The 27517-nt window shown below is 35.8% G+C and overlaps 1 protein-coding gene across 5 annotated transcripts in view; it reads left to right on the top strand.

The window, feature by feature from the left end:
- Positions 1–27517, top strand: part of PCDH9 (protocadherin 9) — a 675825-nt gene that overhangs the window by 281916 nt on the left and 366392 nt on the right. For 3 of the 5 annotated variants that reach the window (XM_027650475.1, XM_027650459.1, XM_027650492.1), the window contains exon 3: positions 10120–10185. The exons of the other annotated variants lie outside the window; for them this stretch is intronic. In XM_027650475.1, the coding sequence (XP_027506276.1) occupies positions 10120–10185 (66 nt within the window). The remainder of the gene's footprint in view (positions 1–10119; positions 10186–27517) is intronic. 5 annotated transcript variants of the gene reach the window in all.

The following is a 27517-nucleotide window of genomic DNA, read 5'->3' as shown; positions in this document are numbered from 1 at the left end:
CTTGGTAATTAGAATTTGTTTGAGGAGTAAAAACAATTAATTGATGGATCCATACAGCTTATTTGAAGAACTTTGTGCAATACTACTGCAGTAAATGCTTTTAAAGATCATACTACACAAAATTTTTGCAATTAAAAAAGTTAATATATACATTTGTCTTCTCTGTCTTTAACTTCTAACATAATTTTCACAGTTGCTTTTAGCTTTCATGAAATTATTTTCTTTTGGCACTAAACTGCCCATTTGTACTTTAAGTTGAAGGGGGATTTGAATTATTTTATTTTCCTAAATTCACAATTTAGAAGATTCTGTATAATTAAATATTGGCATTGTATCATAGCACTACCTGAAGTTTACTTTTGCAAAATCAGACAAAAATAATTATCATGGTAAAATGGATTCTAAATTCTAAATGATAACATTTTCTTAAAATAATATTGAATTTTATGAAAATACATAAAAAGTTATGTTGGATTTCAGAGTTAAAAGCTCCAAATATCTTGCTATGTTATCAGCTGCTATATTGCATCAGAAGATTCTCTATCACATTGGGGAATATTGAATTTGCACTAGAACACTGAATGTCAATGTAATATAAAACTTAACACAAATGGTGATTTTTTAAGTTGTTAATATAATAGACTAACTGAGTGAATTATTTTTATGTTTTGTCAGTAGCCTAGGTTTAATGAAGAGGCTCATCTTGGCTGCTTAAACTGAAACAAAGTCACTGAAATATATCATCCTGGTCAGTCCTAGTTCTATATGATTGTTTTAGGCAAAGGGAGGGAAAGGAAGATTCGTACTTTGTTTCTCTGTATTTTCATGCCAGCTGTCATAGAAATGAATGATTTAATAGATCTCTAATTTTCACAGTCTAACTAATCCTTAAATGGTGGGGATCTTGAAGGACTTTTTCCTCTTCTCTAAGTAGAGTATCTCACTACAAGAGGGATGACTTCATGATGATTCTGTATTAAAAAATTGTTGCTTATTTTAGCATAGTATTAATAATTGTTAAACATCAGCCACATAAAATGTAAAAATTTTAAGTGAAATCAAAACAATGTAAAATTTCAATTCAGCCCCAGAAGTGAAACAGGTGACTGATCCACCTCTGTAATGGCAAGTCATCTTTATTTGAGGATCAAAGGAAGGATTCTGTTTAGGATGGCTCACTCATCTTTTCCATTTTCTTGTTTTCCCTAGCAGGATGTAAAACAAGTCAGAAGACGTGAGTTGTTTTACTTATGATTCTGGTTTCAGTATGATTGTGGAGGTATTGATAAGTGGAAACATCATAGAATATATTCAATACAGTTATGTAACATAAATTTCCTCTAAATAAACAGTGAGTATACCTGTGAATGTAAATTTCTATCAATAGCCATAGTTATGATTGTGTGCTTTCACAGAAAATCCCAGAAAACATCAAAACTACCTGACATTCCCCTCCAAAACAAACAAACAAACAAACAAACAAAACAACAAAAAACCCAACCCAACCCAACCCAAACCAAACCAAAAACCAAACCAAGCCACACTTTATCTTTGCTTGCAGTAATCAAACTGAAAATTTGTACTAAAATATTCCATGAAAGACATTGGCTATAGACAGAAAATTTTGAAGAATATTGAGTTAAAATACATGCACTGTTTTGGAAATAAATAAAAAAAGAGAATAGAGAAAAATCTGTTTTCCGTCTCTGTATAATTTAACCCAACAAAACAGATTTTTCTCTTACCTCGTATGTATCATATCATAGCGTTAAGGATGCCTGTTGGCATTCTAAATATCTTAGCAAGCAAATACTTCCGTACAAAATGAAAGGTGAATCAAATCAGCTAACCATCTGATGGTATGGAAAATTTCTTTGAACAATGATAATAAGATTCCTCTTGCTGAACTTTTTGATAGACACCTCTGCTGGGCTCCATCTACAGCCAAAGGAGTGGCACTTCCAGAGAGCAGATCAACATAATAGAAGCTGGAAAATTGAGTTGGAGAATTACGTTTCTACCTTTGCCTGTCATGTACTATTTGAATGTTTGGAGTTTGGCACCCTTAAATTGATGTTAATGGTTGGTTAATTGGTTATTAGTGGTTGGATATTCAACAAAAATACACAAATTTCATTTTGGGTTTAGGTTTGGTGGGGGATTTTTGGGTGATGTATGAGTTCTTTTTTTAATGGTTTCAGGATGGTGACTAGTTTAGGACACCATCCAAATTCTGGTGGACTTCAGACATTTTGGATGAGAACTAAGATGTTTGCTCTATATATCTGTTAATCTACTCTGTTTTCTTTCCAACAGTCCCTGATGAAATACTGTCAAAATGAGGGTTTGTGCCATTCAAAGGGTTGTCCCTTTGAAAACTAAAAGCAATCACTGAACTGCTAGACATCTTTTAAAGATGAAATTCATTTGATGTTGTGGTACCTATAACCCTAACCCAGCCAGCGGTAAATACAGACTATTGAACATATGCTTTCCTGGCTAGCAGTCAGACTTCTTTAGCACAGACTTCTTTTATGCATACACTCCCTTTTGAGCTAATGGAACAGTGACAACATGTTTTCTAAAGAAAAACCTGTGTATGAGAAAATTGCTTAGACATGCATAATCTTTTTTCAAAAAGCTGTCAGGGATTTGTATTGATACTTGATGGTATGTTATTAATGTGCTTACAAAAATAATTTAAAGGCTTTAGAGCAGGGGTGTTTATACTATTTGTGGTAATATTACCATCGCTAATTACATTATATTGTAATACTTACTGATACAAATCAACCCCTGGCAATGACAGGATTAGTGTGGGATGATATAACAAGCCAACATTTTAGACCTTTGAGTTCAGTTTGACATTATGTTGTTGAAAAGTGTTTTTCATCTTCTTGTTTAACGTGTGTGGAACATGTTTGCTATGCAAATTACTGCAAAGACAGCATTTTTCTATTGACTTCTGTTTTCACTTTAGGCCTGACCTTTGTAGAATTAGAAAAAAAATTGAAGAGATTGAAGACTATTTTGTTTGTTTAAAATGTTAAGTCATGTCTGTGAAGAAGCACAAATGGGAAGGTGTCATTTCTTTTTTTCTCAATATGGAGAGAATGGATAACAGTGGGATCAGTAGGGATCAGATATCTAAGGGTATGAATCAGCCCTTAACTGATTAGATAAACAAATGTGTTAATTGTATTATTATATATGCAGTGGGTTAAATCTCAATACAACCCCTTCCTCTCCTTCTAATATTAACATCAGTGTGAGAACTGGGAAAAAATCTGTGGCGTTCAGAGGAGAAAATAAGATTAGACTTACTAGAAACAAGGCATATGAATAATTGAATAGAAATGTCTGTAACAATGTAGGTTCTTTATGTAAATCTTGACAAACTATTTTTTTCAGTTTGTGAAAGTTACTAACAGTGGGCTCAGTCAATCATATCCTAGGCATTGTAATCAAGGTAGCTTCTGAAGTTTCTTTCAAGCACTACTTTGTTTCTTTGATATCCTGGTGGTCTTCACAAGGATTACTTTATTACCATTCTTTATATAGAGAAAAATAAACTGATCACATTAATCTCCTTGTAATTTTCTTGTGACTGTAGTCAGAAGGTTTTATTTCTTTTGAATGACAACAGTATTTACTGGTACCCCTCCTCCTCAATGAGAGGGCTGCTGCTCCCTTCTTCATAACACAGAATTGATGTGCTACCAATGCAAATCTTTATCAGAAAATCTCTCTATATATATTTATTCCCAGAATGGATTTGATCTTAGAGAATTCATCGGATTGGAGTCAAAGCATTAAAATGGGGAAAAAAATGAGTAACCATAATGCCAATTTCAAAGTTGAATCATACCCACTTCTGAGATTTTAGTAAAATGTAGTTTTTAATGACTAAGAGTCTTCCCACCATAATAGCATCCTCTTCTGAGGTGTAAAGGATTTTCTGAGGTGTAAAGGATTGTCCTTTGCAACATAATATGTTCTCTGAGAGAAAGAGAAAATGAAGGAGGTATTTATTTATTGCTTTTAAAGAGAGATTCTACTCCACCTGCTTTTTTGTTTGTTTATGGAGTTTTTTGGCTTCTATGGTGGGTTTTTTTTGTTTGTTTGGTTGTTTTGTTTTTGTTTTTAGCATACTGTCACATAGCATTTAGAAATCTCTGGAGACTACAAAAAGTGTGCTCTTTTTTTCCCTTTGCATATAGTTTGTTAACTTACTGTTGCAGCTATTAAACCAGTCTCTCCCCTGGATGTTGCTGTGTGCTCATAAAATTGACCTTTCTGTTGTTTCACCTGAAGAGTTTCACAGTCATAAGAGATGATACATAAACCCTTATCCTCCACTTTTTTCAAAGTGTATCCTCAGAACAGCTGCAGTGCAATGAACAGCAGTGCAAAGAGTCAGTCACTGTTGGTCAGGTAGTGGTTTGAATCTTTGATCTTTTTGACCTTAGTTACCAGTAAGTACTTGTGTTTTTAATAGATAAATCACATCCACTTTGAGCTAAATTGAAACCGCAGATTTATTTCATATAGTCGTGATCCACACAAGCCTAAATAGTAGTCATCTGTTTCTCAGGAACCACACATTATTCTTTGTCTTATGACCCTATCTTTCCTTTGCCCTTGAGATGAGGGTAGAAGACTTCACAGATCATAATTCTGGGCAACACTGAAGAAGCAAACAGCCACAATAATTTGATACAGGATGACAATATAATCTTTTATGGCTGAAACCAGTTATAAACTCTCATGCTTAACAGTCAGTCCAGATCCATTTCAATCATAAAGATTTGCTCTGTACTAGAAATACCAAGAGGTATTTAATTAATAATTGGCTGATGTTGTCCTTATGTGTGGATTGCACCTAGGTGTCTGTGTTCAAAATAAGAGAAGACTTCTGCTGGAAATCTGAATCTTATCAGTAAAATTTTTGGTAGTGTAGAGTATTATGTTACAAGTATAGAGGTGTGGGGGGATACACACTCCTTGGGAATCAAAACTGAATTATGAAGTCTCTTTTTGCTTTCTTCTGATGGGGTAGAATTTCTTTCATCTCCAAGACAATTTTGTTGCTAGATTTTTTGTGTTCTGTATTAATTGCTAACAGCAGTATAGGTAGATTGTATACTAGGTTTAAAAAAAAAAAAAAGAAAAGAAAAAAAGCAGTGAAAATGTATTTCATTTCTTTGACAAAATGTTCATTTGTCTTTCTGAAAACATACTTTCTTGCTCATACAGGAAAATAATTGCATGTCATGTGAACTTTTAGTTCTAACACTGACATTATATTCTTTAATTCTTTTTCATTCTTTTAAAAAAATTATAATTTGCCTTCTAAGGTTTTACTTCATCCTTTAGAAAGTTACTGTGCCTATGTGGTTTTTTTGTCAGTTTTTTTTCTGAAAACATACCGAATTGCTTATCTCTCTAACTGATGTAGTTGCTGCTTTTACTTCCTGATGGTTTTTTCCTCTTCTGTGATGAGTAACCATCACCAGTAAATATTATTTATTTAATATTTTTATGTGTATTTTCAAGTCCTGTAAATTACAGCATTTAAAAATAAAGGAAAGCTGTAGACAAAAGAACGCTGAAGTCAATTTAAACCTGGCCAGCTGGCAAAGAAGAGAACCCAGGAAGTTGGCAAGGACTTAATCTGGTGCTGCTTCTTCAATTAAATGTTTACTGTGGAAGTACTTTATATGTATATTAATGTGTCAAAGTGCAAATCAGTCCATCATCCTTATTTCTCCTTTCTGTCATCTGCTAGCTCTTTTATTTCTTCACTATAATTAAAAGATCAGTAGTTCATTATGCTTGAATTCTTCATAAATGGAGGGAATGTTAAAGAATCTTCACAAATATTACAGTATCCTCACAGGAAGATATAATCCTGTGTAAGAATCCATGCAGAACTGTATCATTGCTAGACTGTATGCTGGTGCACTGCAGCTGCTCTCAGGCTCTCTAAATGAACAATTAAATGCTGTGCTGTTCTGTGAGTTCTCTCATATATATACATACTACTGTGCTGTTGAAGAGAAAAAATGAACAAAGGAAATTACCCTTGCTAAGGTCTATTAATGATCAGCCATAAATGAGTCTCATAGTTTTTCCTAGGACATTGTTTTTAGCACTACCTGATTTGATAGATTATGGTATATATTTATTTTTATTTCTATGCAAGAGCCTCCCATAATATTTCAGTGGGAGAAAATTGAGAATTATGGTTAGGTAATGATGTTACTATATTACAGCCAAAACTACATTAAATTCTTTTGAATACAGAACTTTCTTGCTAGTTTGTGTTGTGTTCTTGTGTTTTTTAAAACTGTATAATTATCATTTTCCTGAAGTGAGTGACCAACAGTCAGCAAAATGAATTTATTGAGGCACACAAGTAATGATTTAATTTTATTCCTCTTAAGCACTGACATGTCAGACATATGTTACAGGTTTTGTGAGCCTCAGTATGAGAAATGGGCATTGAACCTCAGTCCCTTAACTCCTTGTTTGCTGGGAAGGAGAAACAGGGTTGTTCAGAGTCCCTTATGTTTTGGTCTCAGTTTCAGTTTCAGGGAGATTTGCCTGATTAGAAGGTTTGTGTACATGCATTTCAGTTGTGTGATTCAGATAGCTTCACTTCCACGGTCAATTGTGTAATTCAGAGAGCTTCACTTTCACAGGCACTGTGCTATAACATCTGTTGGAACTGTTTGAAGAGGCCAAAATTAAGTATTAGGTGTCCAGGTAGCCAAGGTTCTTCAGAATGGAGGTTTTACTTGTGAAACTGAGCTAAACTTTTGAGGATTACAAAGTGCAGCAGGCTTTCTTCCTCAAGCAAGGTTATGAATTCTAGTATCTGTATTTCTTAATATATGATCCTAATGGAAGAGGAAAAAAACTAAGAAGTTTGATTAATGGAAGAAGCCTAGAAAGAGCTATGTATGAGAACTGATCTCAGAGCTCTTAGGCTGGAAAAAACGTCCCATTAATTTTAGTGGGAGTTTTGACTGTGCAAGGACTTTCAAGTTCAAGTGCTTTCTTGTTCATTAAAGGATAGAAGGTAATTAGAAATAAAGCACAGAAAAGATTTTATATAGTATTGCTTTTGTCAGCTGAAAAAAATCCATATTATTGTAGGAGTTTTAGGCTAATCTTCTCTCTCCCTTTCTTGCATAAAATGATGACACAGTAGGTTGTTTTCATTACCTTAGAGGTCTGTGCTTCTATCTGTTCATTTTATTGGGAAAGAGCAATTGGCAAGTTTTTTCTCTGTTATCTTCCTTGCTGTTGGATTGCAATCTCATCTTTGATGCTGACTTTGTCATTTCTCTCTTCCATCCAAACTGTTTAGCTCAAGATATTCCCATAATATTTTTGTTTGTAAATGTTGGATGATAAATGAAATAAAAAGCTAGTGTGCATTATGGCTGAAGGATTTTGCTGATGTCAGCTCATGAAATAGAGGAACAGTTGGAGAGAAAAAGATAAAACTGTACTAGAAAGAAATCTTGCATGTTTTATAATATCTTAAATTATGCTGACTTTTGAACAACTTTTAGGGAAGAAGCTATATATTCTTAAGACCTCTTGAATGCAACCCTGAAGTTTAAATGTATGGCAGTCATGAGCCATTTCAGGAACCATGAATTTAGGTCATCATCTGATGGGAGTACTTTCTACACTGACCTCAGGTACAAAGGACTAGTCTTCTGTTAGAACTTCATACTTTGTAATACTTAAAAATAAATTTAGTTTACTTGTTCCTTACAACTACTTTTCTTCCTCTCTTCCATATAAAACCCTTTTTTTCCTCATCTTCTAGCTGTAATTTATTTGTGTGAAGAGTATGGTCCAAGTTTAATTCCAGTTGGAACTGCCTCTGGAAGGCTGAGAGCAGGGATTTCTTTCTGTGCTGATGGGCACAGGGAAGCTGTAAAAGATGGCTGGGGATCCAGAGAAGCTATTGTGAAGCTGTTGCTTCCCTGGTTCTCTTTGCTGTCCCTCCAATACATAGTGATCTTAATCATTTCCAAAAGCAAGGAAAACTGAGAAAGACATATTTCACTTCTGATGTGGCAGTAGTCTGCTTTTTGTAGAAAAAAGGCATTGTATTTTATGATGCCATGAATTTGTCTTTTCAATCTGCAAATTGTTACATGAATGAGATGTTATTCCTGCTCATTCCTGTTTTATTTTGATGGTCTCCCCAAGCTTTCAACTAGCAAAGGGGATGGGAGAAACATTCATTATTTGTTGTGATGGAAATCTGTCTTGTGATTCCTTCCAGTTATTTTCAGGTAACTACTTACTATTTCTGCAAAGTGACTTATTTCAGTAAAGGTAACTTTCTAACAACTAAGGAGGTATTAGGTGATATGAACTCTGATTGCAAGAACTCATCACTTTATCAAAGTGGATAAAACTATGCAATATACATTCTAAAAAGAGAATTTGGTCCACAGGGGCTCCTTTTTTGCTTTTTTTTACCAGTTTAATTCTATTGCCTCTAGGTGAATTGCTCTTCATTTGTACTCCTGTAAATGAGGGAAACAAGCATAGGTAAAGGAGGTACAGGCATTCTCAGTGGTTTTACCTTACCGTTAAACTACCTTTAATATTATCTATGGATTATGTAAGTGCCTTTTCATTCAGTGTAAGACTAAGTAACACTTTTGCTTGCTTAAGACCAAAACCATTTCTGATTGTTTAAAGTATTTTAATTTGGGTTTTTTAGGTTTTTTTTTTCTTTTCTTTTTTCTTTTTTAATTTTAGATGACAAAGAAGGGACTTCCTGAACTTAGCTGAAAATGTGACTTCAGGTATCAGAGGAGAATACTTTTGCTAGATAAAATACTTGGAATGACTTTTTGCTTTCAAGGGGATTTCTTGGAAAAGCTTTCAAAACTGTGATACAATTCTCAAAGAACACAGAGCTTGTGTAAAATATCCGAGGTGCCTGTTGGGAGTACTTTGGAAGAGACATGTGTTTTCCATTGCAAGTAAAAGTACTATTTGATGTAAAGTTTTCCGAGGATTTTGCTCACTATACAGTGGTAAAGGAGCAGATAAACCATTCTGTACAGAATACTAATGTTCTTTCTGAATAGGGTGCTTGCTTGCTTGCAATTTGGGCATATTACTCTACAGAGAATGGATTTGAAATTGTCTGACTTCCCAAAAACATTACTCTTAATGTAATGTTCTTTCTCTGGGAAACTTTTGTTTCTCAAATAAAATAGAACAGTGCAAAGGCCTGGTTCTGGGTTGATACCTGACTGTCTGTCCTTCCAAATGCATGTGTTGCTCTAGCTTAGATAGTTCAGATAGTTCAGTTCATCAACTTAGATAGTTCAGTTCATGGTCCTATTCTTCTGTCAGCTCAGTTTGTCCAGGAGTAAGCAGATTTGACGGTACTTTGACAGTACAAACTTGGTAACCTACCTAACTTTCCCTCCACAGTTCTCTTACAGTCACATATGCACAGAGTCTTTATGACTCTAGTCCTCGGAGATGTGATATTTTGGGGTGTCTGAGTATTATACTCAGGAGGGAACCTGAAGTCGTACATAGTGCTATTTATATTCAGCAGTTAGTAACAGAGCATGAACATCCATTAATGCTCCCACATTAAACACAGCTTTAACGGCAGTTTTAAAGATATGATGGGTTTGCTTTTTAGAGTCTTGAGGTTGATTAGTAATATCTTAATAAAAAGCTTAATAGTGCATTAAACTAAAAAAAAAGAGAAAAGTTTCTTCTTATCATGAGTCAACTTGGTAATTGACTAAACAGAACAATAAAAACCCTCTGAAAATCTGTTGTCTGACTGCAGCAAAATGTTATACAATCAGCCTTCAGAAACCACTGATGTTTGATATAGCATTTTAAATGTTAACACCCATGTGCTTGGTAACACTAGGCTATGGCCTCTGAAGTTTGTGAACCCTCATAAAAAGTTATTTATCTGTCTTCAGTAGAAATTTGCTCACATTTTGCTTTCTATATTACCAATATTGGGCCATTGGGGAGGTGGGTAATCTGAAGATCTGTAGCAAGAATGACACATCTTTTTATTTAAATATTATTGCTTTTTAGGCACTGAATTTTGGAGATATGCCGAAGTACTTGTGGGAGATTTGGGTACCTGACAAACCATGGGTGGTAAGATATCAGATCCACTGAAATAAATAAACATTTAATTTTTGAGATAGGTATTTTGGGCCCTGCTGTCACTGGAGTCAATGGGCAAAATTCCTGCAGGGCTCATAAGAAGTGCATTACTTGCAAATCTATGCAAGGGTGTTTTCATTCTTTTCAATGTTGTCACACTGGTGTAAAGCTGAAATAATGCCTGTAGTGAACTAGAACTCTGCAGTAGCATCTGACAGGGCGAAGAGAGAATTGCTCATCTGAAGTTTCTAAGACCAGTTCTCTTTTCTTTACTCAGACAATTAACCACAAGCAAGTGGTTACTTATTGCCTCTCAGCACAATTAGTGGTTCACAGATGGACCTACTGAATAGTACCTTTCTCCAGGCATCCTCTTGAAAGTCTTGTTTAGCACTTGCACTCAACTCCAACCCAGTAAGCCAAGGAACATAACAATCACCTTTTAAAGAGCACCATGTGGACTTCTCAGAAAATGAGTCTGGCAGATGCTGTTTGTCCTCCACTATCAGAGTCAGTAATCAGAGAAGAACTAGAGTTCAGTGCTCTGATTTCTAAAGCCCTGCATTAAGGAGGAACCATGGTCTATTCAGATGGGTACTTTCTTTGCTGTGCAGAACTCCAGTCCAATCTGTCGGTTTCCACACTGGATTTTTGTGTGAAATACAAGAATGTAGAATCTGTCTGTACATTTTAAAGAGAGTCTATCCAAAATTAATACCATGTAGAAGTTCAGAAATTCCAATTGTTTTAAAGGTTGGAAGTAATAAATGCAATTTAAATTTAGTGGCATTTTATGATAAATTTAGTCACATTTGTTAAACTATAAAATTACACTAAAATGTTGTTTCGTTTATAATATAGGCCTCATTCCCCAAAACTAAGCACTTTTTAGTAGTGTTTTCAAGATACATCAGAAGAAAATTTCCTGAAAACTGGAGTTTCCGGTATCAGTTATTAAATTTAAAACTACACTTTCTAACTACCTACTGGATGTTTGAATTTTTAGACTTAGTAGAATATTTTAGCTTCAGTGTAGGCATTTCAGAGATAAGGGCATTGCTTTCAATTTTTAATGTGAAAAATATTCTGAATAAACTTTGTTGAATCTCTATAAGTGTACTATAAAATTGATACAGATTAAAAAAAATCTAGATATCTATTTGTCTCCTTTCTAAAGGTAGAGAATGTGGTGTTTATAAATTAATTCATTGCCACAATAATTTTCAAGGAAATTTTCAGGGAAAAACAGGCATTATACTGAATTGAGACTAGGTAATTTAAAGTGAACACAGTAATAAGTGGGATTCACAGTTGGACTAGATGATCATAGTAGGTGCTTTCCAAATGAAATATTTTATTCCATTCTATTCAGCTCCAGACACTAGAAATCTAGGTGTCTAAAGGTATATATAAATTCTTACTATGGCAATAGAGATGGACAACATTGAGGTGGATTGAGGCAATAGAATACCATATGAGACTAAATGTGCACATACGTTCTTAGCTCACCTTTGGTATATCTTTTTTTCTGTGTAAGTGCTGAGTACAATGTTTCATCACAAACTGTCGAATCTAATATTTTATTTTATTGTATATTAATTTTAAAATAAAAAATCCTGGGATACATTTTTATTTAAGTCTGTAAGAACAATATATATGTAATCCTTCATGGCTGAGTCCACTTTTTAAGAGAAAGTATATTATTCTATATATCACATTGTAAAAGCTAGTCTTTTAAGAGTTATACATGTTAGGGAAAGGTTTTTTAGGAAGTTGGATGTTAATTGTTAGAAAGTAAGTTCTAAAGTAACTAAACAGGAAGAAAGTTCTAAGCTTTTAAGCTAATTTATGGAAGATTCAATGGAAGTGTCTCAGCCTTTCCCTAAGAATTGTTGCTCTTTGTCAGACTAATTTTTTTCAGCTGGGTTCAATACTTAAAGAGATTTAATAAAAAGGATAAAATATTTCCCATGCTTGTTCTAGTTTTAAAAAAATTAAAAATTTATTTTCTTTACCATCTAATAGTGGGCATGGAAAACCTTTTTTTATGGCTGACAACAAGCTGGCTAATCAGTTTAATTAAAGCTTCTTTTTTGTACCTGTGAATGTTAGGATTTGAAAAAAATCCTCCAACCTGTTACTTATTGAAAGCATTTTAGGTATTTTAATTTGTTTTTATGATTTTTATATTGATAGATGTTCATAGTCTAAGAAATAACTATGTTGATGATCTGGAGAGTGAATGAGGACTGCACATTTTGCAGTGCATTACTGAGTATGAATAAAGTTGTATTCTTGCTTTTTTTAAAGACAGCTGAATTACATGTGAGTACTTTGCACATCTAAATAGCAATTACACAACCTCTTTCAAAAGGATTCTTGGCAAAGCAAATCTCCATTAACATTGTATGTAATAGAATCAAAAAACCCTCTTAAAACAAGTTTCAGACCTAATGGATTTTCTATTTCTTGAAGTTCAGTTTTAGTCATTGCCTTTAATGTTGGTGGTATCTGGACCTAAACATTAGATGCTGAAGCTCTTAGGTAAATGTCTCATACCTGATAAGCTGCAGTGAAGGCTGCATGATTTTATGGGGGAACTGGGCTGGGGTGGGATGGATGCAGGAATGGAAACACAGCACTCAGTGATGAATAATCGAAAATGTATTTAGTGTGTGGGAGAGATGAAAGCATGTGGATAGCAATTTGTCTTTTAAGAAGCCTATTCTACAACACGAACACGTCCATGCACACACACACACACATACACACAGATACTAGTTGAAGCTGGATTTCCTTCAGCCCAATTCAGACCAGCATGCAGGGCTACAGGACACACACTCCAGCTGCACACCCTGTCTGGGTCCTGGTTGTCAGCCGGACTCGTGTGTGCATGGTTCAGGCTCAGCCTTCTGTGAGATGCTGCATGCTCATGGATGCATCCACTCATGAGGAGTTATTGTCTTAATTCTTTATGGATTTATAAATCATAGTGTTGGCAGAAGCCACTCTAAGCCAAACTAGCCATGTGGCCTCACTAGTTACATAGCCTCAGGCCACTCTCCTTGATATCATCCAGCCATAAGGCCAACTAGCAGTGGTCACTGAGGTTTCTATCACTCTGGTCTCCCAGCCTGCCTGAACCAAATGTGTTACAGAAGTGTGAAGTCAGCAACAATTACATAATAGAGTTTAGCTAGTGCAGCTTTTTTCTACATCTCATACTAGGCTAATTTTGTTACTTGCAGATGGGCAGATGTAGTCATGGTTCCGTTTTCTGAGCAATGCTTTTGAGTAGACTCTTATCTTCTGACATGTGATCAAAATGATCCCTTCTAGGAATATAATGATACTTTGGCATTGACAACATTAACATCTGTTCCTTGGGGCTAGAAACACCACCTCCCACCCCAACACATTAACACACAAATCTAGGAGTATGCATGTATAGGAGGGAGAAAAAAAAATATAGAATGATCAAAAGGAGACGGAAGATTTGAGCATGATTATGAGCACGAATCTTGTGGCTGAGCTTGACCTAAGAATCTTTCTTTGAGAGAGGAAAGAGATGCAATGCTGTAGGAAGTGTGCTAAGGTTAAAGAAAAGAATCCGAGACTGTTCAAATATCTCATTTGGCTATGTTCCACATAAATGACTTGATTTCCAAACAGTAGATTGTGGGGGAATATTTGTTTCCGTGTAAAAAGAAAGAAAAAGGAAAAAAAAGGACTTTTCTCTGCTCCTCAAACTACATGACAATAAGTACTTGAGTCAGGATTCTGAGAAGTGGAATGTTCTGCACATTTTAATTTTTGGAGTCTGCATATAGAGATATTGTTATAAACCCTGGCAGAAGTTTTCACAGTTTTTATTTTATTCTGATCATAACTCCTGGTTCCTATTAACTAGTAAAAGAAGTATCTTAGCTTGGATGTAGTTCAGGAATATTGGACAAACACTGATCTTCTTTGTAATTAGATTTTATTATGTCTTTGTTTTCAAAAGTAAGCTTCTATGCAGTTTAGAACTATTGTTAAAATTAATTGTGAAACAGCTCTTTCTATATAGGTACTGGTCAATGAGGTACTGCTCTTGTATCTCAAATGTGCTTGAAGTGAAACTGAACAACCTCAGGTTTATATAAAAATAAATGTTTACATATATATCTTGACTTCATTTCTCTCCCTAAGTAGTAGCATGCAACGTACAATTCTCATTTTTGATTTACCCCCCTTGGTGCCTGAACCTCCCCTTAGGGATTCCAACTGTTTTCCTCTCCTGCTGTAATTGAAATGAAACTTGTTGCAACCTGTAATTGGTAGTGAATCTAGCCCTCTATATGTTTTATATGAGACAGATGCACAGCAGAAGCACGTGAAGTGGCATATGGAAAAGCAAGTGCCCTACTGGGGCAAAGATAGATCCATTCTTGTTTTGTTAAACAATATTCCAATACTTTAATCAACTAGTTCACCTACATTTTAGTAAGTTAAGAGATATTTGTGGAAAATTTGGAGTATATGCAATGTATTAATTTAAATGGTTTGGCCATATCTTTCTGTCCTTATGAAGAACTGTGCTTCCAGACTGCTCTTACATATTTGCTTTGCCTGCTCTTTTCTCTTGAGATGTTAAAGAAAAGTATTCTAGTTTCTGTCTCAGTGTTGTTATGACAGATGTAATGTCTCATAAGAGAGTGTAAATCTAGATGTTCTCTCTCACCCTTGTTTTGGCATCTAGTGCAAATCATAATCTTGTATAAAGGGTGCATCTTTTTGTCTCTGGGTGAAGACATTTGCTAAGAATCTGCCATTGGAAGCAGGATGCTGCTGTCTGTCAGTATTCCAATATATTCTTGTTTTTCTTTCTCTCTTTAGTCATATAATGCTTCCATTCTTAGTGAATAAAATAATAAGATGTTTCTAAGTATTATCCTATACCTTCCCTCCTCCCGTTCTCTCTCTATCAGTTTCTAGCATATAAGGGAAAAGAACACCAGCCACAAATTTTTATATTTAAGTAATATCTTAATATTTTAAGATGTGGGGGATTTTTTTTTTGTTTTGTTTTTGTTTTTTTCCCCTCTGTTGAAGATCTACTCTAGTTTCTACACTAGAAAGGTTAGCTAGTTTAAATAACATTCTTCTACCTCTAGCTTCTCTTTGTGACTCAAGACACTGTAATTAAATATAGAACTAAAGAGAAGTTGTAGGTTAATAATAACTTTGTTGGCTGCTGGATTTCTTGAGATATTTTGAGGCATATTTCCTTAGCAGAAATAATCTAATAGTCCCCTGTGTGGATTTCCTCATATCTGGTTTTGAAAGGAGCCTCACATATTCCTTCCAGTGCTACTGATAACAAGGTGTTATCAGCACATCTGAGTTAGACAGACTAAGACTTTGAGGAATTGCATCTGTAACTAAGACTGAAGACCTAGCTTAACTTAAAAATCACACTTATTCTGTACTGTTTCTGACTCTAAATATGGTTGCCCTGTGTAAAGTTCAGCAAGATTTCTCCTGGGATAGGAAAGTTCCTTTAGGTATATCTAAATATTAGCTTTCTGGTGAATACTTATTAAGAGATTTGGAGGAAAGGTAGTTATTCTGTAACTCCTCAGATAATACCTGGTTTCTCAGGGATCTGAGAAAAAATAAAGGAGGAATTAACTTCTTTATTCACAATCACGGTGGAGACTATTCTCATTAAATATTTATCCATCATAGAGGCGGAAGAGAGTAGAGTAATCAAACAGTTGATGTTAATTTAAGTGTCAAGCCACAATTAGAAAAAACATCCTTGCAATCAAATTTTATTGTGGTTTCCCAGTCTGTGCTCTGAAAATATCCTTCACTCAAGGATTTCTACTCTGAAGGAAGAGAGGAGAGTATGATATGGGTTTGACTCAAATTTCCTGAACTTTTTCCTCTTTCTGAAAATTCCATAAACTTTCTGTGACTCAGTAATCCCTTTATAAGGTTAACTTGAGGCTGTCAGTTATTTCTTGCAAATAGATTTTCCTCGAACTTGATCAGCCTCTATCCTGAAAGCCACTAGTTGCACTTTCTGTCTGACCTTAGTGAAACCAATACAAGTGACAGCAAAGGCAGAAGTTGATGTGGCTTTTTAAGTGGTTGTGGTGGTTGTTGTTGCTTTTAACATCGCTGGTTCCTTTGGTTTTGGGGCGATGAAGCTATTGATGCTATTTTCAACATCAGGTCATCTCATACTGTTTTTGTCAGATCATTTGTCTGATACTATTTCTAACAGCATCATCAGAACACTTTGAGTAGTTAAATATAGTTCTAATATTCAAATGTGTAATGTTTAAACAGATTACCTTTGACCTATGATTATCTTTTCTGTGTGTTACAGAGAAAAAAGTGATTAATTATCAGTTGAAATATTACAAAAAATTGAAAAATACGAAATATATCAAGGCTAGGCATGTGATTATTCTTAATAGGTTTACTATATGCATGGAGTACTATTCTATCATCATGAAGCAATCTAAGATGGAAGGGACCTCCAGAGGTCATTTGATACAACATCCTGTCCAAAGAGTGATAATTTAAATCAGGTTGTTCAGGGCCTTGTCCTGTCAAGTTTGCCACAGACTTCTGGGCAGCCTGTTCTACTTGGGAATTTTTTTTTCTTTCATACCAAATTAGCATTTTCCTTCTTGCAACTTGTATCTGTTGCTTCTCATCCTGTCACTGTGCAAAAAGAGTTTGGCTCCATATTCTCCAGACCATTCTGTTAAGTGGCTAAAACTGCAATAACTTTCAGATCTTGCCAGTGAGTACATGCAGTTCTCATAGGCCATCTTCATACTTTATGATCTTCTGACCAGCTTCGTGACCCTTTGCTAGACTTGGTGATGAAGTTTTTACTAATATGCAATCTAAATCTCCACTAGAGCAACTGGAGGCCATTTGCTCTTGTCCTATATTTTGTTGCTTGGGAAAAGAGACTGACACGCTGAACAGAAAAGAATTACTGACTCCTAGAGCTTTCTAGCTGCATTTTTACTGTTGCAATTTGTTCTTTGTTTAAAGACACACTGCTGACTCATGCTGAAATGGTTGCTCACCAGGATCAACAGGTATTTTGCTGCAGGGTTATTCCCTCCTGTGCCAGGGCTCTGTTTGCCATTGCTGCACTTGATGTACCTGTTGCCAATTTATCCACCTTGTCAACTCCCTCTGAATAGAAGCCCAGACTTCCAGCATGCAGAGTGCTTGCCCCAGCTTGGTGTCATCTGTACAGTTACAAAGGATGCCTTCTGCCTCGTGATCCAGCTTATTAATGAAGGCATCAGCTGCAAAGGCATCATTGGCTGCATTATCCACCCCTATAAACAAGTTGCCCATTGGAACCATTTGAAACTGGAAGTCCAAGGAATTTTTCCAGGCACCTGGGAGTCCATCCATTCAAACCCCCAGTTTTCTAAAAGAGACTTAATTTCCTCTTCTTGATCAATCAGTCTTTATCAGACACTTATCACTGCATCCACCGTGATATGGTTGGTCACCTGTTCCAGTGCAAATATATTGACATATATGTTTAACGTGTGTATACAAAATATCTATGCACATATGTAGTGTCTACTCTTGCTTAAATACGAGTTCATCAAGAGAACAGACGCTTTATGTATATTGTTCTGCATTTGTGCACAGCAGGAGAAAGAAGAGCATGTAAGAAACTTCTCTAAAATACTGAATAATTATCTTTTTGATTTGTCATATTGCCTTCAGCTTTTTATCTCCTACATGCTTTGCTGGCACTCTTATCTTTCAGTCTGATTTTTCAAATGATACAATATGTTTTTGTTTTTTTGAACATCATTGAAATGAGAAACAAAAAACCAGTCATACATATGCCTGGCCAATTTGATGTTGATGATTTATTCTTCTTGCAAAAAAGGTGTTGAAATGTTTTGAAAAGGTTGGTCCTGTATAGGAGTTCAAAACACGAGAGTTAAAGAGATACAGTGTTCATGTTCTTTTCTTCTAGAACTCTAATCATATATGAAATAAATTTTAAAAATCATCATATAGTATTCTAAACACATTTGAAATGTAGTACTGAATTGTGTTATCAAAAAAGACATTTTTGCATACTCCCACAGATTTATTTTCTTTAAAAGCTATTTTTCTTGGGGGAAAAGAAGAAGATAATTTTCATGTATTTGAATATTTTAAGGAAGATATAGCTATTATTTCATGTTTCAAGATGACAATCTTTTCTGGTAAGGGGGAGTGCCACAAAGGTTGTCTATGTGAGGTTTTTTGATACTCTGTTTATATGAGGAGTCTCTTGGATATTCCTGGTTTTATATCACTGTTTGTGCTAAACCACTGCTTATGTAGGTGGGAGAGACAAGGAAGTATTCATGCGAATACTTCACAAGTTTTCTTCACCTGTCCTTTACCTACTAAAATAAATTTACTTTCCATGCTGAAGGAAATGCTTTCAGTTATATTTTTTTGTGGAGAAAGAGAGAATTAAAAAGAACATTATGTTCTATAATTCAGAGGTTTTATGATCTAGTGTTAAATGCAAAGGTGAAGTAGGATTAGAAATAGAATTTCTAGACTTGTAGTCTAGAAATAGACTACAAGTGTGATTGGTGATAATATCAATTTTAATCTTTTTTTTTTGGGGGGGGGGAGGTGCATTTCCTTTGATTGAAGATTACGTGTTACAAAAATAATAGGGTTTTTTTCTGTTGTTTTTTTTTTTTTCTGTTGATGTTTACCTGAGATGTTGTTTAAGTATCCTGCCTCAAATGCTTCTAAATACTCTCTTTATTAGAGAACATGCAGGATGCTTTATAGCATCTTAAATGTTAGCACACCCCATGTTTAGACAATAGATTGAAGCCTTAGTACTTCACTGCCTGAAACTGGAGCTTAAATATCTATATTAGGGATACCTAACTTTGAGTGCCTGAACCTGAAGTTGCAACACATTCTTGACATTAATCCTGTTTGTTTTGTTTGTTGGTTGTTTTTTTTTGGTGTGTGGTTTGGGTTTTTGTTGTTTTTTTTTCCGAATCCAGAGAATTTGTTAAAGAACCTTGGGAAAACTCTGCTCACAGAGTGGTGTATGGATTGCCTGTAGTATTTGTGTATCTTTTTTTGTGCCATGTGACATCAGATTATGTTCTCAGACCTGTAAAAAAAGAGCCCACATGGTTGTCACTGAGGGCAGAATTTTATAAGGTTTCAAATGCAGATATTGAATAGGGACATTAAATGCCAGTGTAGACTCGCAAGAGAGTCTTGTGGGGATAAACAGAGGAGATATATAAAATGTAATTCAACACCATTTTTGTCAATGACTGAAGAACCAAAATAAGGATACCTTTATCATCATTAAGGTAAGCAGACATCTGCCACTGACCTTCATAATGCTTATGGATTTTACCACTCTGTGTGACTGAACTGGAATTTGGCCAAGTATGTGCCAGTGATTCTTCTCATCAGTAGAAATTCTGGGTAAAGGGTTTGCTACTATTCCCTTCATCAGGGTGAGATAAATAGACATTACTTAAGACCTTTAAAAAGTTTTTCTCATTTGTGATGATTCACCTGATTTGAGCGGAGTGGGATGAAACATTTGTAGTGACTTTAGTAGCCTCTGAGTATCGAAAATATGAATGAGTTTTCAATTTTTTTGTATACAATATGTATCAGACTAATTGTTTCTGATTTAGGATTAGTGAGGCTTCATGGATAGGAATAAAGTGGATAAGCAGTCACTGATCTTTTGTAGAAAAGAAATGGAAAGTATTTTATTCTGAAATGTTTCAACAGTCCTGAGTCTTTGAAATCAATTTTCTGGGTTTAATACAGTGCTGTTTCAAGTTGTCATATTCCTTATATATTGCACCACTGTAAACCCTCACATTGTAGGCCTTCCTTTAAAAGATTGGGTATATATGCTTGGGTATGTGAATGTAGCAATCAGGAAATAGCACAAAGTGAAATGGCTGTTACTGTATGTTCTTCAGCATTACAATGTACTGCAGATCACAGGGATTTATTACAAGAGTGGCTTGTTAATTTTGGCTCAGAGAGGTTTTTTATTATTTTTATTTTGTTCGTGTGGTTTTTTCTTTGTTTTTCTTCTTCAGATGATCTTCACTCAGCGGTTTTTTATTTTACCCTTCCATTGTCAGAAACAGAACATCCATTAAAACTGCCTAAGTACTTCCTTAACAATGGGTAAAAGAAATAATTACATTTTGCTTCATACTCTCTCTGTTTCTCCTCTTCCCAAAACTCAACCTGACCTCTACCAACTTCTGTTAGGTTCAGAATCAGAGGCTTTACAAAGATGAAAGCTGCCAAGTATATTGGTTAGCCATTCATTTGTACACTTTACAATTTATAGAACGGTCCCTCAGCCTCAGTTTTTAATTTGGTGCTTTAGATGAAATCCTATTTGGGGAAATCAATGAGAAGTTAACCAAAGTCTAGGCAGCTGCAGTAGTTAGAAGTCGACAGCTTTGATTGCATGCCAAACTGACATCTAGGTTTAATTTTTGTTTTACTTATTCCTCATTCTCCAACCTTTTGCCATATCACATAACATTATTCTATGAAGGTTTTATACTGGGAGGGGAGAATTAGTATGCTTAACAGAGCATTGCTTGTTACTTAATACTGTAATTTTACAAAGATAGAAATATCAAATTAAAAAATACAGCAAAAATAGATATTTAACAATATCTGACAAGCTTACAGCTGTTATGCCTGTTCCTCTGATGCCCTTCACTGCTGCTGATTTAAACGAGGGTATTGATTAAGTCATATCATTGGTGGAAAGTAAAAGGCCAAAGATGAATTTATACAACACAAAAGGATACATACAAAAATGTATTATTCATATTCCCAGCATACAAAATTAGTGTGGGTCACTTCATGTTTTCCACATAATTTTTTTGCTTTTTTTTTGTTTTAAAATATTTAAAATCTTCTTGATGAATTAATATGGCAGTTAAACTGAATGCTAGCAATGAAATTAAGACAAAGTAACATGATGTAAATTTCCCTCTCCCATCTTAGTAATGGATTTAAATATATAAATATACATAAAAACATATGTATAGAATATATATAAACATAAAACCCGTGAGAACTGTTGAGGAATACATTTAGTGCAGGTAGCTCGGTGTGTAGCTGCAGTGCCAGATGTAGGTTGAGCTCTGGGTGGGAGCCCGAGGCAAGAGGCAGAGAACTGCCGACCCTTTGCATAACAAAGGGCACAGGGACCTGTGTAGTCGACTGGGGACCGGACACACGGAGACACGGCAGGAGCATGCTTGGAGTGTGAGGGTATAAAAGCCCGGGGTGTCCTTTGTTCAGGGTCCCTCTTTGGAGGCACCAGCTCGAGCTGTTTCTGTGTTATTGCGCCGTGAATGAATGGCTGTATGGAACAAGACATCTGAGACTCTACCATGGGAAACCTGGGGCCGAATCGGTAAGGAAACCTGGTCTGACTGTGTGACTAGGGCGTATGGAGAATCAAGGGTCGGGTCACTGGAGCCCCCCGCTGTGAAGGACCTTCGATCCCAGCAGTGACAGTCTCTGGCGATGGGAGTGTAATTGCCAGAGTGCCTTCTGGGCATTGGGAAGTGTCTTCTGATTGAGAAGTTTCCTTAACCCAACCAAAAGATAGTCCTCAGCTATAATGTTATATGCATATAGCCACGTGAATGCGTTATTGTTATATATATTATTAGTCATGTAAAAAGTAGTATACAGGGATCAGTTAGTAAAGTGAGTGAAGTGTCTCAGAAAGTCACAACTGACCTGATAATAGAACAGAGATTTTCTGTGAGCCCTACAGTGCCCATATCCATTTTACCATGTAAATCCAGCCTCCAGGTGTCCATGGAACTGAAAACCAGGCACTGTAAACAATTTGATAGTATTACAGTGACAGAAATCAAAGGTTAGAGGGACAAAATGATGCAGAGAGGAGGAGGGAGCAATGAGTGCCTGCTCATATCAAAGTTCCTTCACTACTTGCATAAAGTCCCCTGGCAAATGTAGTGTACAATACTCATTGGAGCCATGTGTTAGGAAATGGGAAAAGCAAACGTTGTAGCAAACTGCTGCTGTTCCACTGCAGTTGTGGCTAAGGTTGAAGACTCTTTTGGGGAACCTCTTATGCTGTGCTTTTATTTTATTCTAGTTGGCTGAATCTGTCCTGCTGAAAGGTCTGAATGAAGAGTAGGACTTTGATCTTACTCTGATTAAAGTCAATACAAAATTAATTTTGAGTCTAGTGGCATAAGTTCTGTCTATAGAGAGAAACCATTTAAGCCCTTCCAGCACATTAGAATATTTCCAAGGTGAAATGGGAACTGAAAAACTGAAAGCTTACCCTTTTTTACCTAAAATTCCTTTTTTTGCTAGACACCCGTTAACCAAACAGAGATTGCTTTTACATGCTATTATTCACTGTAAGGTTGGAGTTTAATAGAAAGTCAGGAGCAGTAAATTAGATCACTTTTCTGTATCTCTTACTGTACTTTAAATACTACCTCAGTATTAATTCCAGAACATAAGACCATAATATGGTTCTCAAATAGTGACCTAAAAACTGCTAGTGACCCTCTGTTTTAGAAAAGTATGCCAAAGTTAACTAAAGAAAGCTTAAGAAGTTAATTATATTAATATTGAAATTATTCATTGTTATCTGTGATTATAGTCGGCCATGACTTTTCCATATTGTTCTCAAAGAAGCTGACAACTGAAATTAGGTACAGTATCAGCAAGAAGTGTTTCTTTGAGTTTTGGAGTTGGGATTTGGTTGTTTGTTTGCTTGTTTTTATGAACATAACAAATCTCAAATTGTCCCATGGGATTTCTTCCGTAAATTTCCTTTGGGGTGTCTTCTTCAGGTAGCCAGGTTAATTTCTTTGTTTTTTTCTTAATCACCCTGTTATCTTCTTCAATTTTTTTTTTTACTTTCTTATGATAATAGAATTCATGTAAGCAGAAAGCTGTTTATATTTATCAAAATAATAAATACTTGGAATGAGAATTTGTCTTTTGTCTAAGAATGAAAGTATGCCTAAAAATAGAAACAGTGAGAGAGCAAATTCCCAGACATAGATTGGCGTTTAAACAGGTTAACATCTAAACTGTAGAAGGCAATTCAAAGGCAAAACAAAACAAATTAGTTTATAGCTTCGATGCTGGAGAGTACCTAAGGTTTTTCAGGTAAAGTTTATATATGCAATAATCTGTCAATGTGGATGCACAGGGGAAACACCCAAATTGGCTGAAATAGACATTTTGTTGTCAAACTCTGAATTCCAGATGTGCTTAGGCACAAAGGGAAGGATCCCCATGAGAGTATATCACCCAGTGAGAGGATTTTAGGATTTTAGGAATGAGTAGCTGTGAAGTACAGGGTGAACTACCAGCCCTCATTGTCTTATTGCTTGGAAATGGACGAGATGAAGAGCCAATCTGCAATACAAGGCTCTGACACAGGGCTCTGTTGAGACAGAGCAGAGGTCTGTCCAGGCGGGAGCATGATCATAGCGTGCATCCTTTTACTTTGCATGTGAAGAATTAACATTTTGAACATACTGCATTTATTCAGTGAAATGGTACTGGGAAATTAATCTGACATCACAGACATTTAGTGGCTTTCCTTGAAGCTAGTGCAGTTTCTATATGGCAGGGAACACAAGATTTGGGATGTAGGAAAAGAGAGAGAGCTGGAACATGAGGAATCATGGTTTAGTGGCATGGTTTAGTGGCATATTTTAGTGGCACATTCTGATATGTGCGTGTCTTCATTTTCTGGGTTCAGTTCCAATACTGTTATTTGCCCCAAGATGATTATGCAAAAGCAGACTTAAAAGATGAGTGTAGAATCCAGGTAATAAATTCTAATATTTATAAAAGGAAAAAACCCACTTTTTTCACAAAAATTAAAGGAGAAATTAATTAAGTTTTAATGGTAATTTCACAGAGATATTTAGCTCCAGAGTGATGGTATAATCTGGTCCAGGAGAGAAAGATCCATCTATTGGGTGTTTCCTATTGATTGGCATAGCTGTTCTCCTTCATGCCTTGCAGCTCCAGTCTGCCTGTCCCAGCACACACTTGCAAATTTAGGTGTGCAGCTTCTTCATAAAATCTGCCTTGAAAGGGGTACATAAACACCCAGTGTCCTTTATGGGTCTTTACAGTGATCTAAGCCATATTTAGAAGCAAGTTTCTCTTTTGTTGGATTACATATTTCTTTGTAATGTTGCTTAAATATGTGGAAACATGGCACTAGGAAGCTTTTGAACAAAAGAAAACAAAAAGTTGAGAGAGAAACACGTGTAATTTTGTTTATTATTATTATTATTACTAAAGAGCTTGATATCTCTACAATGAACATAATTCCCTCCAAGCATTTAGTTCTGCTATAAGAAGTATGGTGATTTCGACATAAAATTGACAAGTTGAAATAAATAAATAAATAATCATTCTAAAGATTGTTTTACACTTTGGTTGTAGTGACTGGATTGAGACTTTGAACTGATTGAAAATTACAAAATGCATGATCCTGCCCCAGATCTTTATCCTAATATTGCAACATTCAGAAGACCTGAAATAGCTGTCTGCAGATTATGTGCAACTTCTGTTAGGTCAATGGCAATTTTTCCCATCTTGTGTGATGAGTCTTAGGTTGCACAGCTTGCAGTTCTGGAGATATTTTTTAATGTGTAATACTTCATGATTCTTTCCCTTGGAACCAGCTTCTTATTCTATTTATACAGGTCATGCTGTGTAATCCACAAAGATTCTGTTGTCTTTGCTTCTGTTAGGAAAATATAAATTAGTTTATTGTGAAACCAAAATACAGCTCAGCACCCCGCATAAATGCATTCTGCATTGCAAGCATTAATGATGTTAGGTTTACAAACACCAGCAGCGTATGTCAAAAGATGGACTGCTGCCTAGGCTCTCTGAAACAGTTATTGAACCCCAGAATGCTAGCATGAAATCCATGGAAGCTTTACCACGATTTTGTAAAATGTCAAATTATGCCTGAAGAAAGATGGGCAGCTGTAACTCATAAGCACAGTAGGTACAGATGAATTGCAAGGTCAAACCTCATTCTGGAGTACAGCACTAAGATTGATTTTTATTTCATTTTTAACTCCACCTGAAGATTAAAAAATAATGAAATTAGGTTTTCAAGCTTATGCATGACTCTTTTCCATAAAGTGGAAAGGCCTTCTCAGAAGTCTCTCTTTTTTTGCATGATTTGTAAGGATAGATTTTTTTTTGTAGCTATATAATGAAGATGACTTAGGAGAGTAAAACTTCTGGATCAAAATCTGTAATTCTGAAGGAAAGGAATAAATGACCAATTTTCATACAAGTTTTCATGTGCAAGACTTAAACTCTTACATCAGTTGTACAGGATGAATTTACAACAGATTTATCAGACTGCTCTTTCTTGAAGAAAAAAAATCTGTAAAAAATGTATGAGCTACATAGAGGGTGTCACAGCAAAAAAAAACAACCCGATATATTTAATCCCTTCACGGAAGGGTAGGATAATGAACTAAATAATCAGCGTCAGATACTTCTGGAAGCTTAGAGTAAATTAGCTGACATCCATTTAGGTCCCAGAAAATGCGATACTCTTACCACCCTTTTGTTCGTTTTTGGCCACCTCTGCCATGTCAAATAAATTAATTCAGGGACTCAAACATTCCTTCATCTTTAGATCCCATTTCAGGTGTACCGAATCTGATGTTTGATCCATTTGTTTGGGGTTTGGCACAGCATGTGGATAAAGATTCAAGGACAGCTTTTCAATTTGCTTGATCTGTTGTCTGACTTTGAACCAAAAGCAATTAAAGGAATTGCTTTGAAATTGGAGGTTGTCCAAGCATGGAAGGAGAGATTATTTGGTGTTTCAGGTGTTATATTCTTCTGTGAAGCATTTTGCAAACTAAGATCGGCTTCCTCTTAACTACCTTTGTTTACCTATTGTACATTAACCCAGCTGGTAACTAAGCCCCACTCAGTCACTTGTTCATTTTCCCTGTGGTGGGATAGGGGAGGGAATCAGAAGAGCAAAAGCGAGAAAACTTGTGGGTTGAGATAAAGACATTTTAATAGGTAAAGCAAAAACTGTGCATGCAAGGAAAGCAATACAAGGAGTTCATTCACCACTTGCCATGGGCAGACAGGTGTTTTCAGCCATCTGCAGGAAAGCAGGTTCCCATCACGTGACAGCGACTTGTGAAGACAATAGTCCCATAAACACATTGAGTCCATATCTCTTCAATTTAGAGGGAAAGATGTTGTGAGGGACCGTGTCAAAGGCCTTACAGAAGTTCATGCAGATAATATTCATAGCTTTTCCCTTGTCCACTGATGTAGTCACTCCATCATAGAAGACTAGGTCTGTTAGACAGGACTTGGCCTTGGTGAAACCATGCTGGCTGTCTTGAATCACCTCCCTGTTTTCCATGTGCCTTAGCATAGCTTCTAGGAGGATCTATTCCATGATCTTTCCGGGCACAAAGCTCAGGCTGACAGGTTGGTAGTTCTCAGGGTCCTCCTTTTTAACTTTTGTAAACATGGGTGCAGTTTTTCCCTTTTTCCAGTTACTTGGGACTTCACCTGACTGCCATGACATTTCTAATATCATGGAGAGTGGCTTGGCAACTACATCAGTCAATTCCCTCAAAAGTCTGGGGTACATCTCATTGTCTCCCACAGACTTTTGTGTATTCAGGTTCCTCAGGAAGCTGATTTTTTCTGACAGGTTCTTTGGTCTCCCAGTCCCCATCCTGCTTGCTATCCATTCAAGTGGTGTGGGAAGAGAGATTACCAGGAAGTCTGAGGGAAAGCAGTTGTCAAGTAGCTCAGCCTTCTCCTTGTCCATTGTTTCCAGTTTGCTGGCTGTGTTCATCTGTTGAGTAAATGCTTCCTTTGACCTTCCTTTTGTGGCTGACATACTGTAGAAGTCTTTATTATTCTTTGCGTCCCTTACCAATTTCAGCTCCAGTTGTATTTCCCAACCCCTTTCCTACACAATCGGGCAACATCCATATACTCTTCCCGGGATACCTGTCCATGATTCCACTGCCTGTGGAAGTGTCTGTGTCACTGAATGGCACTTTGTTGAATGTCTCGTTCTTTCACGTTGGTAAATGTCATCAGGTGTGTTATTTTCTGTTGTTAGGCTAAATGTAGCTAACATTCACATGTCTGCAAGTCAAATTCATGTCTTACATTATGTCTAAATATTTTTTTTCTCACTGACTATGAT

Source organism: Corapipo altera, unplaced genomic scaffold (assembly GCF_003945725.1).
Source record: "Corapipo altera isolate COAL_440 unplaced genomic scaffold, ASM394572v1 0, whole genome shotgun sequence".
In the NCBI taxonomy this organism is placed as follows: Eukaryota; Metazoa; Chordata; class Aves; order Passeriformes; family Pipridae; genus Corapipo; species Corapipo altera.
Note: the sequence above shows the minus strand (reverse complement) of the source record. Positions and strands in the feature narration are given on the sequence as shown.